This window comes from Poecilia mexicana, unplaced genomic scaffold, assembly GCF_051168715.1.
Source record: "Poecilia mexicana isolate PSO_F unplaced genomic scaffold, ASM5116871v1 scaffold_23, whole genome shotgun sequence".
NCBI lineage: Eukaryota > Metazoa > Chordata > Actinopteri > Cyprinodontiformes > Poeciliidae > Poecilia > Poecilia mexicana.
In genome coordinates this window covers 4,338,789-4,356,483 of record NW_028263392.1, presented here as the reverse complement: position 1 = coordinate 4,356,483, position 17,695 = coordinate 4,338,789, and the positions used below count along the sequence as shown (strand labels likewise).

General features: G+C 41.3%; 1 protein-coding gene across 3 annotated transcripts in view; it reads right to left on the bottom strand.

The window, feature by feature from the left end:
* Window positions 1–17,695, bottom strand: part of sox5 (SRY-box transcription factor 5) — a 250,688-nt gene that overhangs the window by 89,070 nt on the left and 143,923 nt on the right. Inside the window, exon 1 of one of the 3 annotated variants that reach the window (XM_015006532.2) lies at window positions 10,394–11,264. The exons of the other annotated variants lie outside the window; for them this stretch is intronic. Coding sequence (XP_014862018.2) covers window positions 10,394–10,470 — 77 coding nt within the window. The 5' untranslated portion in view covers window positions 10,471–11,264. Of the gene's footprint in view, window positions 1–10,393; window positions 11,265–17,695 lie in introns of those variants that run through there. 3 annotated transcript variants of the gene reach the window in all.

The window sequence follows — 17,695 nt, the reverse complement described above, 5'->3', positions numbered from 1 at the left end:
TTGGATATTGCAATAAGTTTTAAATATATATATATATATATATATATATATATATATATATATATATATATATATATATATATGGTACATTGTGGGCTTTGACTAGGCCATTCCCTCTGGCTGTATGTTTAGGGTTGTGCTGCTGGAAGGCAAACCTCCCGCTCCTCCATCAACCTCCCAATTAACTCTAATAAACTTCTCTATCCCGACTTGAGAGAAGAATCCCCACAGCGTGATGCTTCCATCACCATGTTTCTCCCAAAGTGGCCTGATGTGATGTCACCTGAGCCATGCATTTGTGTGAGTTTGGTCTTTATTGGTACTTCTGATGATTATGTAACTTTTACAACACGTAGAACCACTGTGACATGTTGGCCCTATAAGTGATAAACTACTTCAGAAGTGACTTTGTTGATTTTACAGAAAAAGTCTGGATAGCAGCTTTAATCAGTCGTGCGACGATGCACAGCAAAAAGACAGAATCTATTTTTGGTCTAGTTTCTAGTCCAAATATCTTAGTAAACTTGAAATAAGACAAAACTAACTTACATGTAACTTTTCAGCAAAATATAGAAACTTGTTCTAAGTGAATAATTCCTTAATAATGATTAAAAATACCAGTTCCCCTGACAGATTATTCCACTTACATATTGGAAAACATTTTTTGTTACAAGTGAAATAATCTGCCAGTGGATAAATCAATATTAATGAATTATTGACTTAAAACAAGTACCTATATCTTGCTGAAAAGTTACATGTAAGTCAGTTTTATCTTATTTTAAGTGTTTGACCTAGAAACTAAACCAAAAATACCAGGTAGAAACTTTCATGCCAAAATCAAAATGTTTCTTTCAATAACTGCTGTTTTATTGCTTATAGTAACATAATTCACCGGACTCCACATCCTTCCACAAAAAACAACACTGAACTTGAAGTGATTGGTCTCATAAAAAGGACAGTATGTCCAGAAAAAAAAAGCACAAGAACAGCATGAAAACACATCAACAGGAACAGCAGATTTCTTTATCTCTGCTTGACGTTCCACCTAACTCAGCGAATAAAAAAAAAAAAAAAAAAAAGCGTGGCTATAAATGGCCGCTGGAGGTTTTGTTTCGTCTTGATCATGACAATCAAGGCGTTATCTCTAAATCTGATTGACACGAAAACTGAAACTGACTTGCAAAAACAGTTATGATCCCTGGGTTGTAAAGAGCGCCTGTGCTGGCGCCTGTGTTATGTGGCGCTTCACACACCGTCCAATGCAAGCGGCAGACCCAGCTGTACAAACTGCCTTTTGAGCCACGCAGCACTCGCGCACACACGAACCAAGGCGCGCGCGCACACACACACACACACACACACACACACACACACACACACACGCGCGCACACACACACACACACACACACACGTGTGAGCTCACACAGAACAGAGGCCTTAACACTGCTGGTCTGTCTTCATCACTACCTGTTTACTTTACCTCCTTTCACTCTCTCACACTAAGGCCTTTTGTACGGGACACAAACACACGGCCCCTTGTACCCCTGTATACACCTCTGTCTGGCCAGGAGCTGACACACAGACCTGAGGTCAGCTCTGAATCCTCAGACCTCTCCCTTGAGTTATGCACCTTCTGCTACAGAAGGTTCCCCGCAAACGTGGGAGGCTTTTAATTTGGATTTTATAATTTTACTATCCATCATTTAACCACAGTAGCTCCTCAGGCTTATCCAAATGGGACTGGGAATCCAGAGTTAAATATTAACCCAAAAAAATAAACACACAAGCATACATACAAAACCAGGAAAGAACCGGCTCCCAGCCATAAGATTAAAAAGTTACAGTTTCAAAATAGCAAACAGTTCCTGTCCTTTTCATAGGAAGCCAGAGAAAATACAGAAGTTACTTCAGTTTTCTGGATAGCTTCCATAAAAGAAACGTTATGACACTTAGCCTTCCCTCAAAAGACAGATACATTCAGCTATTAGGAAATATGCAGAGATTCAAAATATGAAAATTAGGATTTGGTCGATTATTATTACCAAAGTATACCAAGGTTTGAAAAGTTGGTGTTTCAAAACTGCGAAATCGTCCAAGAAAATGCCAGAGATTTCTGGTTAGCTAGCTAAAGAAAGGCTACTTCACATTTGGCTAGCTTAAAATCAAGATAAATTTGGCTTATTGGAGACGCTTCTTGTCTTGGTGTTTGAAAAATCTTATTGTTTGATCATCGCTGTGTGAAACTATATTGGGAAAGTTGCTAACATAAGGCTGTACTCATGATTGTAGTGCTGAATGGCACAAAATGGCTAATATGACAGGAAACTCAGACCTTTCCTTTGATTTGTCTCAGTGTTACTATAGTAAGAGCTGAATAGCATTAAGGAATAATGTTCTGCACGTCTGTCACAAAGACTAAAACCTTCAACAAATTTCATTGGGTGTTTATATGTTCAATGTTTCTGCTTAGCTTCTGTTGTAAAGTCAAAATAGACAACATTGTTAGAACTGCAAATCAATATGTCATAACAATTGAGTAGCAGAAAGAATATTTCTCTTTTGCTTCAAATAGAAACAGTTGTCTTATGTTACGTATTTTAATACAACACGCCGGACCAGAACGACCGCAGCGGGACCGGGGGGGGGTGACTTCGCCCTCTCATGTGGTCAACGTTTCACGCCATAAGATTTTCTTTCTCCTCCTCTTCTTCCCCTTCTTTTCCCATTTGCCCCCCCACCAGGCCCACCACAACTTCCTCAGAGGTGGATGACTACAAACGCTGAGGTTTTTCACAGCTCCTCTCTGGCTGTAACCCCCCACACCCTCCCCCCAACCTCTCTTTCTCTCTCTCTCCTCATTTGCCTTTGAAGTGGAATTACTACACAATTGGGCACAGCGGGTGTGCAGGTTACGCCGGCTACTTCATTTAAAGTTTGGCAGGCCTGTCACACTGATGGAGGCCTGTAGAGAAAGCATGATGGGAGGATTTATTGAGATAAAAAAAAAAAAAAAAGATGCTGCTTTATTAAGCTGATAAATCGGCATAGTCGGTCAGGTTATAATTGCTGAATATTTGCATAGTTTTTTTTTTTTTTTTCCAGCAAAAAAAATGCTCCCAAAATAAATAAAAAAAACTCTTCCAGCATACACACACGCACACATGAAGCGGTGCACACAGTGAGAGCGCTAAGCTGAGATTAGAGCGCCACTTCCCCTTGGCTTTTTGATGATTAGTGGCTCCTCATCTAAGTCCCTCTCATATCACATATGTCGTCCGCCGCTAAGTCACTAATCGGACAGCGACGGACGTCCATTAACGGCCCGAGTAATCGCCATCAGCGGTGGTTAACCGTCTCCTGGCCGCTGCTCCCTGTAATCAACGTGCGCACACACACACACACACACACACACACGCACAACACATACAGACATAAGCGTGACTGAGAACAGGCAAAGATGTCTAGAAAAACACACTTTTTAAATGAATTAAGCAGAACGGGGACAAAGATTTGTTTAAGCGTCAATGAGGGGGAAGGAAAAGACAACGCAATCATTGCAGAAATGTCTCTCCCTCTCTCTCTCACAAACACACACACATTGTGTTTCGCTCAGTGTGTCTGGCTGCTAACATAATCATAGTGCTAACTGCTCTTGTTAACTCCTCTACTCAGAACAAGCTTTCAGGGAGCGTGGGAGCCTCCTCTGGAGAATTCCATGTGTGTGTGTTGCATTCGTGTGTGTGTGTGTGTGTGTGTGTGTGTGTGTGTGTGAGCAGCTTCTTTTTAAATTAACTCCCATTGTTTTAGCCTGCAAAAAATGTCAATACCATCTATGATCTGCGCTTAAAAAAAAGAGGGAGTATTTTTTTTTTTTTTTTTTTAAGAAGACATCTATTGTGTACCAAGAACTGTCACTCAGGTGTGGGTCTATCTGTGGAAATGTGAGCCATCTTTTGAAATTGCTCTCTGAGGGAAATTGGAAGTGGATATCAAAAATAGTTGAGCGGAATGTGCCTTTTTAGATAAGGCGACCAGGGTGCCTTTTGCCTTCTAGGAGCCAACCGCAGCATTTACATCCATATGACACCTCAGGCAGGAATTTAAACAAATGTTTCCCCCCGCGTGTCGAGCTATCACTTGCTTTATTGCTGTCATTTTCACCCCCACCCCTCTCCTTCCCTCCGCTTCCCTTTTCCTCTTTTAGCTTTAAAGTGGAAACAAATCTCTATCCCCTTTCCATCCTGCTTCTCTCTGTTACACACTGCTGAACTTATCCTAACGTTTCCTTTACTGCGCTCACATCTTCTGTGGCGTCGTCTTCCTCTCTGGTCTCTCTTCACACAATCAGCTGTTTGTAAGAACTTCTTTCCATCCCTTGTTTTCCTGTCTCACTTTTCCCCCTCTCTAGGCAGACTCTTAAGGATATTCCCTAATAGCTATTTATAGATTGTCCATTTAAATAGTGGGAAGAGTAGCGGAAAGGAAAAGCTCATACAGCTTCAAATTAGGTGAAAACCTCTTTCTGTCTGTGACTTCAAACTTTTAAATAAGGTATTTTGATATTTTGCTAATGTTGAAAAAACACAATTTTTGCAAATGCGGTGTCATAAGAGACGAGGTTCATTGGACCCAGCAAGCTTTGAACCCTGCGCACAGTCCCGGCGGATTGCACTGAAAATGCGTGCGCTTTTAATTATTTATTTATTTATTTATTTATTTTTTGTTATTCAGTTTCGGGATCTGACGGTCTGACAGGACAGCCCGCCGCTTCCTCGTTGTCTGACTGTGACATATGCTGCGCTCTTCCTGAGAATTGCACTAAGACTGTGGCAGGGTTAAACAAGAAACAATTAAAATTACATGTGATTGTTCACGCAGTAAGTCAATAAAAAACATGGTCCACCATCATCCTGTTGTCCAACAGTAGTGATCACATGTTTCGTTTGATGGGAAAAATGTATTTCCATTGCAATTTTATGGAATAAGCTAATTTCAGTACAGTCGAGAAACCACCTCATCCTCGCACACTAACTTTTTATGAAAAAAATATGTTGTTCTTTTAATTGGCGCCTTTCCATTAAGCAAATTTATTTTCGTAATTCCAATTTGCACAATTACATGGTCAATGGAAACGCAGCTAGAGATGCAAGTCAAAGCTCCAAAATGTACTGCAGAACACTCATGGTCACACACAGACACACCCACAGAGGCGCAGACACACACTCAGCCTCACAAACACAAAGCGGCCTCTGTGTGGTGCCCTAAATCGCCGGCCGGCAGCCCAAACCGTGTTTCCTGTCCAGCTTAACCACAAAAGGCAATAACACACAACCCTAATGTCACCGCTGTTAATCACACACACATGAATGCATGCATGCAGGGGGAAAAAAAAAAGAAAAAAAAAGTCCTGCGTTTTGCAAAGCAGAAGACGGAGGCCAACTCATGCGGCCTCTGGGAGAACCATCCTCTCTCTTTTCTCTTCTTTGCTCATCCACCCAAAGCTTTAGTCATCACTCCTCATACTTTCCTCATATTTTCGATGTTATATTTATGCCTTAACACTGAGTCAGTGGACATCACAACAGTCGGTAAGCACTGTTGTGCCCTTTCCCCTCGCTTCAATGCGAGGGGAAAGGGAAGAAAGTCTGCTGCTGTCTGGCTCTCGAAGCCTAAACAGCTCGTGGGAAAAACTCGAGTATTGCTTTAGAGAAAAAAAAAAAAAAAGAGGGAAGAAAGACAACGATGGGGGAGCAGAGAGAGAGAAAGAGAGAGGAGAAGTGCATCCGGCGGATGGTGAGTCGGATCCCCCGGTGCTTCGCGAGAGGGATAATGTTTATTGAGCGAGGGGACAGTGTTTTTTACCATTGTTGAGCTGGGCCTCTGTTTGTGCCGCATTTTTTAAGCAATCCATAAAGGAGTCGCGGCATTTGTCTCACTGTCAGCGACTTGGCCTGCCCTTGCAAAGCAGACCCACACACACACACACACACACACACACACACATCCACAGACTCCCATCTGGCTTTGAAAGTCTCCCACTTCGCCCCCAAACTGTCCCGGCCTTTTTCCCCCTCGCTACCTGGAGAGACAGAGGTTTTGTTGTAGATCCTGACACCGTCTCCTATTGTGGACTGTGGAAAGATGGACGATTTTTTTTTTCTGTGACTGCGTGTACTACAGGCAGGGTGGATGAACAAATAGGATGGAAATGAAAGTGTAAGCAACATCCACGCATGGCGGCCTTTAAGAACACCACCCTACTTTTCACGGTCTTTCGCACAACTTCAAAAAAATTTGAACGATCTAATCACTTTTAAAGTAGAAAAGTAGAAATTATTCCAACTGCTGCTAGCATTTTAGTACAATTGATTACTGTTAAATAATGTTTTAAACATTTGATTGTTAAGATGATTCTGATGCATCACATTTCTGCAAAGCAGCGTTACAGTGATGGGAATTTAGGGGTGGCACTTTTTGTAGTTTACGCACCACGACTGGTTGTGTTTTTGGTGACCTGAAGCACTGCTATAAAGACAGCCTTCTCACAGCAACAGGTGGGGGAGAGGCAGCAATGAACACACAGCTAGAGATCCTTCGGCAACTTAGTCCAATAAACGGGACTTTAAAAAGGTAAAAAATGATTTTCACGTTTGGGTCTCAGTCTATCCTGACGCCGATGACCGGCTCGTATCGAGCGGGCTCTGTTGGTGTTTCTCTGCTCTGCTGACACTGGAATGCACCCTGCTGACATTTGACCTCCACCCGATGACCCACATGTCATATGACCCGACTCTAGTTAGCCTGGAGGGTAAGAGGTTGCAGGGGGGACACCTTTGTCCGCACTCACACACACACACACACACGCGCACTTTCCTTCTCCTTCCCGGTCACTTCTGACACTGAAGCTCTTCTCATCACTCTCGCTTTCTTTTATCCCGTCCTCTCTGAGCCAGAACCACCACAACGGGAAGAACAAACGCAGCCTGTGCAGAAACCCCCTGAGGGTCAGCTGATCAACCCGGGCCGGGGCACTTTAGCATTCTCCTTTGGTATTTTTCTGTCTTTCCCTTCTTTTTTTCTCTTCCCCCCCCGCTCATTGCTTCGCGGATGGAGACACGGTTATCAAGGCTCTCTGGGGACAGACAATATGGCCTAGACAATGGACTCCAATCCGATGTGGTGGGTGGGTGGGAGAGGGAGAAAGGGAAGGCGAGGGAGGCCGAGACAGGGCCACAGGGGGAGAGAAGAGAACGGTGAATTAGTTTGCAGAGCACGGACATTCTGCTCAATTACTCCACTCTCACAAATTCTCTGTCTTCTTCTTCTTCTCTCCACCCCCCACCCCCACCCCAAGCCCCAACTCAAACTGCCTTAATCTCACCCGCACCTCCCTCCCTCCCCACACACACTTTTACATGAAGTACGGCGACACTTAAGCTGGAAGCAGAACTGCTCACTCAAAATTAGAAATGAGCGATCAACAGCTGCGGAAACGTCTTCGAAAACAAACGTGTCTCACAACTTGCAAACACAAAATTTGAAGAGTCAGAAGTTTTACACAAATACATCCGTAGTACAAATTATAAAGCACTAATTGAGAGAATGTCACCTTGTTTTTTATTTGATTTTTACAGCATTTTACTGCTAATCGTGCTAATGTCGTTTAATCGTATATAACAATGCGTCTTACTTTATGAATTGCTAATTGTCCATTTGGGTTAGGATCCAAATCTGAAAGGCAAATAAAGCTGCAGCTGTCACAGCACTTTACGCGAGGCGATGAAATGAACTTCCATCTCCGAGGCTACATTTTAATTACTAATAATGAGACTTTTTGTGTCACTGAAATCCAGACAATTCCTCTGGGCTCTTAGCGGCGCTCTGATGTCAGATTGGATACCAGTGTCGTCCCGCTTAAACCGTTCAAAGTGTTGACATGTCCACTGCTGACACACACACACACCTATAAACCGAGGGGGGACAAATGGAGGGGTGTGAAAATCCACCACCGCCTTAACACCACCCTGACAGAGACCTCTTCCTCTCCTCCTTATAACCCCCCCACAAACACACAAACACACACACACACACACCCGCCCCTCTATTCACTTCATCTCTGGCACTCTCACTTTTCTGTAAAAACCTGCTTCAAATGTCTGCTGGTGAGGAATGTGTCAGTTTGACCACATCATCCCTTTTCCCCTTCATTTCGCTCTCTCCTCTGCCTACGGCTACAATTTCAAATCTCATTTATTTATTTTTATTCTATCGTTATTATTATTATTAATTATTATTATTATTTTCTCTCTGTGTCTCTGTTTTTGTTGCTTTGGTATTCTCCTTTTCTTTCTCTTCATGTGTTTTCAGTGCAAAGACAAGGCCGTGCCTGCAGATTTGACTCATTTCAACCGGGCGTTAAAGTTCTGTAACACAGCAGAACATTCAGAAAACTATAATTTCTGATATTTCTGATGAGAAAAAAAGAAGTGTTAAATTTTTAGCTCGTAAAAGTTAAAAGGTGAAGCCAGGAAATTGAACAAAATTAATCTGATTAATTAAAATGTTAACTTCCTACTCTTCAAACTAAGATAATATTTCTTAAACACTGTCAAACTACACTTTAACAACATTTTCAATAACTTACAAATGAGCAGAAGAGAAAGAAGAAGAAGCAGCATGATGAAAAGCAAGCGAACACTTACTGTAGCACATGGACTGAGAGCATCATTGCAAACCTTTGGGGCTGAATCACACACACGCACACGCACACACACACACACACACACACACACACACACAAGTACACAGTGGAAGATACCCCCACTCTCTCTCTTTCTGTCTTGCGTGCACACATCCAAATATGAACATACAGACGCTCTGAAACACGGCCGGAGCCGCGGTGATGGAGTGCATTACTGGAAAGCAAGAGTTTTAAGCGCTCTCCTCCTAAGTCATTGTAATCCCTGCATTTATCTCCATACATTCTGCTTTTTGTGTGTAATCCTTTAAATGTTTAATTCCTTCTAGCTGTTGTTATCTGTCCCTCTCTTTCTCTCCTCCTCCTCAACCACTTTGCAAGGATTTGAACGGTTTATTAAAAACACATTTTTGCCACTTCTAAATATTTCGCCTCCACGGAAATCCCCCCCTTGAAATCCACACCGCCGACCCTAGTTTATCTCAGAACAAAAGATTAGTTTCATCAGTGCAAAAACAGAGAGTTGAATGGAATAAAAGTCAAGAGAGAGAGACGGAGAGAGGGAGGGAGAGAAAGCAGAGAGGAAAGAGCGGTGTTACCCATGTTATGATATGTGTGAGTTAGAATTAAAATGTATTAGAGCATAATCTGCCTCTCGCGGTATGAGGATCAAACAAGCATTATTGCATAGGCGAAAGCCACTTGTGTTGACAGTGCAAGGTTAGAGGGTTCACACCTCTAAACGAAGGCAGGCCTGCACAAACAACAGAGGAGCACAGTGAGATTAATATTAGCATAAGGCATAACAACGAGAAGAGTGTACAGATTGAGAACAGGATTAACGGAGGGGTTTGTTTTCATGCGTTGAGTTTGGATTAAAACAACAAAAAAATATCCCGCCCCCCACAAAAAATACATTTATGACATGAGGCAAATCCTGATTGGAAAAATAATAATAATAATAAAAAAACAACAAAAACGTAAAAATAAAATAAAATAAAAAAAAAATGATTCAGCTGAGCATTTCCATGCACTTGTGTCTGATTGCGCCTAAATATACCCGGCTGCTACAGAAGGAGACGCATGAGCGCTGACAGGGAAGCAGAAGTAAATAAAGTTGTGGTGAGAAGCGAAGATGAGATGATGAGAGGAGATGATCGCACATTCTGACTGACACGTTTCGCCTCGTCTTTCTGACTTGTACTCGTCTGGGTTATTTATTTATTTATTTTAGATTTTTTTTGCAGTTTTGTCCGTGGAAGATTTGAATGAGCGCAAGTTTTACTCTGGACGGACAGAAAAAGAGTGAGGGGGGACGCCGGGGGAGGCGGACCGGGGGGGAGTGGGAGTCATCTGTCAACCGAAGCTTAAACAAACACATCCCCGGACATATATTGCTCCAGCTTTGCATATGTTATCTGAACTAAAAGGATAGGGAGTGAATCATCAACTCTGTCTTAACATTTCATCCCACAGTCAGAGTCAAACTCCGCTCAGACAGTTACTTCACGCACACGCCGAACCAGTCTTGTTTTCACACACTTTACACATTTACGTCTGCTTGTCTTTGAATCGTCCGCTCTCTACTTTCTGTCATCTACATGCGAATGTGTGTGTTTATATTTATATATCTCTGTGCGTGTGTGTGTGTGTGTGTGTGTGGAAGTGTGTGAGCGGCAGAACGTGTCACGTACCTGTTACACTCCTGAGGTAGCTCAGGCTCAGTGAGCATGCTGGAGTAAGGGTCCGTCTCTCTCGACAACAACAACATAAAACAGTCCGACAATGCTTCAGATGAACAAGGTTAGTCTCCCCCAAAAACAAGACGGGATTGAAGTGATCCTTCAACCTCTCACACACAGTGCTGTTTCTCTCTCTCCCTCTCTCTTGCTCTCGCTCACTCTCTCTCTCTCTCTTTGCTCACACACTTCCAGCCTCACACCCTCCCTCTCCGTCTTTCTCTGTGCCTCTGTCCCTCCTCTTCTCCCTCCCTCGCTGTAAGCTGTGAGATCTGGGCTCAGCTCTTAAAGGGACAGCAGCTGAGTCTCCCTCGCTCAGACGAGACGAAACGAGAGAGAGAGAGTGTGTGTGTGCGAGTAAGCAAAAGGGAGGGTCTACTTGACCAGAGGGCTCGTCAGTCCATCAACGCAAATGCACAGCGGTGCTGCCCCCTTCCTCAGGTCCATCCTTCATCCTTCCCGCCCCCAACTGAACACAGTTTACAGAAACTTTAAAGTAAATAGCCAGAGGTGTGTTTTCCTTTCTACCATTGTACAGTTTTAATAAAAACACCAGGATCCAAAAAGTGATAAATTTGCCATGCAGGCTATCAGCTAACATACTAAGTTTTGCAAAACAAAAACAGCGTCTCTGCCTAGCAACCTTCACCCAGTGTCATGAGGCTAGGAAGCTGATGGCTAGAATAATGCTGAACAAGGAGAGCTGACACAAAGATCCAAGTTTCAGGGTGATTTGTTGGTTTTAGTAACACGATGCCAAACGAGCAACATTAAGCAGATTCTAGCGAGGATTGAGAGGCGGTACAGCTGGGGCAGAAAAAAAAAAAAAAAACATTCCTCCTGCTTTAGTTTTACAAGTTTGGGCCACAATGTGATCCTGACAGTAGCTTTTTGTGACTGTTGGTACATAAAGCTGCTTTCACATCAGTTGTGAGATACGTCATAAAGCTGACACAAATCACCTGCTTTTCAAGTACACATAAACAGAGCTGTTTATTCTCTAAAACTGAGTCAGGGGCTCAAACTGTGTCTGACAGATGAGAGAAAAGCTTAAAAAAAAGTGAAAAATGTAAATGTGGCTATAATGGAAGATAGTTTTATTTGTTAAATAGAAAAGCCCCTATGAAAGCTTCAAAAAGTCCGAGTAAGCTTTAAAAAAATCATATTACTACATTACTACATAGTACTGCAAACTTGGTGTACAGTCCCTTTAGTTTGGTAGGCATATGTACTGAATAAATACAACAATGTTCTAAAGCTGAACACATGCAGAATGTCTGCATGCGTGGAGTTATGGTCTGTTGCGCAACTTTACGCAAACGTGAAGCAAAAACAAAACTGCGTGGACTCGTTCAATCAGCAGGTCTCGATGCTCAGCTCAGATCGACTGCAATCAGACTCACATAAACGGTTTACGTCCCCAAGCAACCCACATGCGCAGAATGACGATTATGTCACACAGCATCACGCTGCTTACGGAAGTAAGACTAGATGGAGCCGTATATGGATCCGTCTTAAAGTTATTCACCAAGATGAACAGAAACAGTTGTCAAATGACTGCAGCATGAAGGAAGCTAACAAAAAGAGCGACATAAAAGTTGAATGAAGCGCAACAGTCATTCTGACTGGAAACGCTTTGAAAACAATCGGATGCTTATCCGATTTAGCACCGTATATTGAAGTGGCACAGACGGTGCCCTTTCACAGGTTTTTGAGGGGCGTTGAAAGATCAGTATTGGGCTGATCAGACTGCTGTAAAAAAACCAATATTGGTCACATTTGGGCAAAAAAAAAAAAAAAAAAAAAAAGAGCAGATTTGGGAGGCATTTGCCTGTTGGTTGAAAGTAGCCACATTCAGCTACAGTGATGAAGCAGGACGGAACTAAAGGTTTGCCAGTATTTTTAAACAATTGAAGCAACTTCAAGCCGAATGTAAACACCACTGGTATTGGAGAAAAATTAGCTCATGTCCAAATCCTGCTACATTGATTGCCATTCAACCAGCCTCTAAAAAACATGTATAACTTATTATAATTTGTTTACACACCAAATATACCTTAAAATAAACAACAGTTTTGGCACTACATCCACTACATGTCTGCTCTAAAGGGAACAGCCAATCAGAGCTGAGCTTTGTAAGTAGCTTTGTGCCCAGGTATTTCAGCTTTCCAAGCTGCATTTTGTAGGTGGATATACTGAACTGGGACTTTAGTGCAGCTTTACATCCCTACTTATACAGAAACGGGATATTTATCTGAATATTTCCTCTGAGGAACTGAAATTTTTGAAACATGTAGTTAAAAATAACAAAATAAAAAGTCAAAAACAACAAATATCAGTGATTTCAAAGAATTTTCCAAATTTCACTTTTTATTTTGATGAAAATTTGATGCCCTTGAAATCTAACCACTGACTTGCGCTACAATTTATATATGTTATCTATTGGCTTTTCTCTGAAAGCCTTCTATCTGGCCCGACCGATCTATTAAACCTACAGCATTCTGTTTCAGACACTAAGCTCTTTTACATTTTGGTTCCTCGTGCCTTAAATCAGACACACCCGAAACAAAGATGAAAGAGCAACAGGATGTGTGACGTCGGGAATTCGGGGTCGGACCGTTGATGAAGTGAGCAGAACAAACGAGGCTGAACGCTTCAGACAAATGGAGAGAGTTAAAAAGAAATTGAGTTGTCTATTTTACTTTTATTTTGCCATCTGACACTCTTTAGCTGCCCATTGAAAAATAGATGAAAACACATTTAGCTGCTTTCAGTTTAATGTCGATTTTAACGTAAATAGCAAATAAACATAATGGAATGGTTAACAGAGCATTATGGACACTATAATACATTTACTGGATGCATGAATTGAAAGGTTTATGATATCTCTAGTAATGTCTTGGACTAACCCGTGCTTAATTGGTTAACTTGTGTTGTTCCTTCCTCTTTCACTGTCCCTTTGGTTCCAGCGCGTTAGCGACGTTTTGTGCTCAACTTTGATACACATCATGCTTTTCACATGATTGGCTATGCCGACGGAATAAAGCGGCAGAACAGTGGATGTGAAACAAACCTTGAAACGAGATTAATATAAAGTATCCTGAGGTTAAAGTCTTTGGATTCCTAACAATGCTGTCTTAAGAAAGGTCAGCCATGTTGCCTTTGAAATGATTTCTTACATTATTTGCTTTCAGTTTTGGTGTCGAATTCTTGTTGGAAACAGAAAGGGGACGTGATAGAGGTGAAAGAGGGGGTGAAAGATGCCGATCAGAGTCCAACCATATATGTTTTAGCCACATGGCTCCGCGCACGCTTTGGCGCTTAAAATCAACTAAATGGCATTTCTAATGCATTTAACAGAATTAATAATGGACCTCTGCATGTTATTACGTTCCTGTCATTATGATTTAACACTGACATGAACGTGAAGGGGGAGAAGCCCCTCGTGCACCGTGGCCACTTGCCAAATATCAAACGTAATGAACCTGAATTCATGCTCTCTTGAGGCAATCTTGAGATAAATGTCACTTTATTACTGCGCGAGCATTAATGTCAACATGTTTGAGTAATCCATCTCTGTCAATTTATGCAGTCACTTTTTTTTCCCCCCTCTGCTGCGCTTAAACGTGGCTGGAAGATTTGTTACCATTAGCTCAAGCGGCATTTAAATGGCTTTTTTTTTTTTTATCAGCTTTTTTTTTTTCTTTCACTGAAAAATATACATAGAGAATAATTTCTTCACTCTTTGCAGTGATCTGCAGATTTGATCTTTCAGGAACACAGCTGAACTCGCTCAGCAGGGCTCCAGCTCAAGATAAATACAAACACGCTCAGACAGCAGACATATGCAACCTGACTGAAACCTTGACCACTCCACCACACCCTGCATGTCCTCAGGTGTGCTTGTGTGTGTGTGTGTGTGTGTGTGTGTGTGTTTGTGCGTGTGCGAGTGTGTGTGGTACATGCATGTGTCTGTGCTAGCAGTGCATGCTGCTTTCAGCTCTTAGTGCTGTCAGTCATTATTAAGAGTGTGTGGTCTGGGTGTCACACATATGGCCAATCCAGCTATTGTTCTGGAGCTCAGAGAAAAGCAGAGCTGACGGGCTGCCACTTCTGCCATACTTTAAAGCACACACACGCACGCACACGCACACACACACACACACACACACACACAAATTGAGCAGAGAAAGTCAGTCATCTGTTAAGGTGGAAACTAGGTGCGCTTCAAATGCACAGGTGATGCCTCAATCATGTTTTAGCTGCTTTTTTCATACTTCAACTGAGTGAAAAGGTAGATTTACAGTGATATCTTTACTGGTTCCGCCACATTTCTCGACACCAGTGGCAAATAAAGGAGATGAAAACACCTGAAAACAACTGCAGTATAATGTCAAGTGGAAAAATTTAGAAAAATCAAATCTTTAACTGCAGTACATTTATTTAGTGGGGATTAAAAAAAAATCAAAAGGGACGTTTAATCAATAAATCACTACTTTCTGTTTCCCCTGGATATAAATATGATGCAACATGTACATTTTTCTACTACTCTTCAAAATACCAAATACAACAGAACATATCATTCAAGTAATTAAGGTGTTGGTTGATAACTTTAAGTCAGAGAATAACGATCAGAGTAACTAATTGCTAATCAGAGCCATAAATACAAAGTTTAAGAAAAAGTGAGAAAAAAAAATCTTCACCACTTTGTTACAGAAACAGGAGGATTTTTAAGCTGCCACGATGAAAGGTGGATTTTTGAAGATTTACCATTTTGAATATTAAAAATGCAAAAATGCAACTATTATGAAATATACCTCTTCCATAGTTCTGATTTTCCAATCCAGAATACAGTTTTATATAAAGTGTAAACAATGATGGGGAACCACCATTTATGTTTTTTTTTGTATTCGTCTCAGACTTGCTCCCACTTTGCGCCGTTTATGTAATTATCTCTGGTGTTTATTGAGCTCTTTATGTTCACCAAATTACAGTCAAATCAGACCTTCTGAGTCTTTTGAAGTTGTAGGCCTCCAACATGGAACCATAGAACCCGTCTCACAACATGAAGTAGGAGAAAAGACCTCAAAAAACAACACCTCATGTCCACATCAAAAGAAATGCAACAGATGTGAAGTAAAGTCATGATGACTATCAATATGGGAAGGATTACTAAAGTAGAAGGATTTTCTGTCAAACCTCATTGAGAGCCACTTCGCAGAAATGAAAACACCCTTTGAGTGGACAACCTAACACTTAAAGCACTGCAAGCCTTTCTTTCTTTATCTTACACAATTGTCAGCATTCATAACTCAATAATAAAAAGATAAAATTAGGAAAAACGGTGCTTGGAGGACGATAGCACCAATTTACATCAGAGTCACCTATTTACCTCAAACGTCTTCGTGACTCCCAAGACTTTTTGGAAAATATTCTGTGTCCTGATGTGACAGAAACAAATCGATTACATTTGGACAAAAACTAACACAGTTTGTGATGTTCTGAGGTTGCTCTGCTGCTTGAGGACCTGGATGTAACTGATGAAACCATGAGTTCTGTGGTCTACCGAATAATTAACTAATACACTTGATTCAAAAAACATGCTATTGACATGAAAGGCAGTTATGTTTGGTGATGTCCTCTTAAAACAAAGCTTTCCTTCTGGGAGCAGAGATGCCTCAGGTATGGATATGTTAAGAAGATGAGGCCAATAAAATCATTTCTTAATTTAATAATTTCTCTATCACTGTTTTCCAATTAATGCCCCAAGTTCTTGAGTTGTGGTCAAAAATGTATTGGCACAATAACATCTTATCAACAAAATCTAATCATGTCAACCATGAGGTCCAAGTCAATGTTTGTGCCAGATTCAATGAAATCCAATCAAGTCATTCTTTGTTCAGAAGACAGAAATAGCCAAAGAGCAAAAAGAAAAACAAGAAAAAAGGAAATACCTATTCCAGCTGCTTCCAGAGCCAGTTCTTCCTGAATCAAAACATTTTATGGCGATTTAATGAAATTATTGTACATTTAATCAATAACGTCTCAGATGACCTGTCTAACTGTTGAACAAACAGTGTTACAGTACAACTAATTTGGATAGTTGCTTGAATTTGGAAAATGAAGAATTGCTGGAGATGGAAGCACCAAGCAATTTCAAGTTTCATGGAAACTATTTAATAATAATGATTGAAAAACATATTTTGGTCTGTATCCACTCTATTGTCGCGCCAACAACAGATTAGAAAGTACAACTTAGTTTATACAACAACCAAACCGAGACTCTCTGTAACTTTTACATTCCCATGGGAGTCACAAATCCATACCAACTCTTTTGCTTTCTATAATACGAACATTACAGCGTCAACCACAATCAGTGGCATTAGTTTTCTATTTACCTAATCTAATTCATGGCCAGATGGAGAGAATACACTGGAAGGGCTAAATCTAATCGCATTCCTGACTAAATTGAGCCCCGATTGAACACAGCATCTCTCCTTGACCCTGTAAACAGCTGCAAAACCAATGATAACCTCATTTGTGCATTACAGAAACTTAATTTCTCCATTATGCGGCTGAGACGGCCGCGATCGGTCAACATAACGGAGCAGGGCTGACCTGGGCACACCCCTCGTCCCGCTCCCCCCAACCCCTGCCGCTGCTGCTTCCCCCGTCTAACGACAGCTGGAAGAATGGGCATGAGGCTCGTGTTCATATTTTGAATAGCTCTTTATGAAATTACCATTCACACAATGGTAAAGGCTAATAGCGTCTCAAAGATTTTACTTGCCATGAACTTGGCGAAGATTAATTTTGACTTAATAATGGATGGCGAAGCGGACAAAGGACGATGTAAACTAGAATGCAAATTCATAAAAATCGATGTAGTTTGGTGGGCTGCACAAAAACCTACTGTTTTCCTTTTCTTTCTTTTTTTTTTATCCAAAAAGCTGAACACAGGTCAGGCAGCATAACAAGCTACATGTTTTTATATAAACAATAAATGTTGACAAAAAGCTACCTAACTAAATACAAAGGGTTTAGCAAAGATCCCTTGTAAAAGCTGTTCACAAACAGAAACTTATAAAGCAAAGTACAGGTAAAATGTGAAAAAATGGATGAGAACAGAAAAGAAACAATAGGAACGATTGATTCCATCTTAGGACCCCGACAGTTGTATTGTATTAGGAGTTGACCACGAGCAAGAACAAGCAGAGATCAGCAGTAAATAGTCGCAGTGTTGGAAGACAAGCGTTT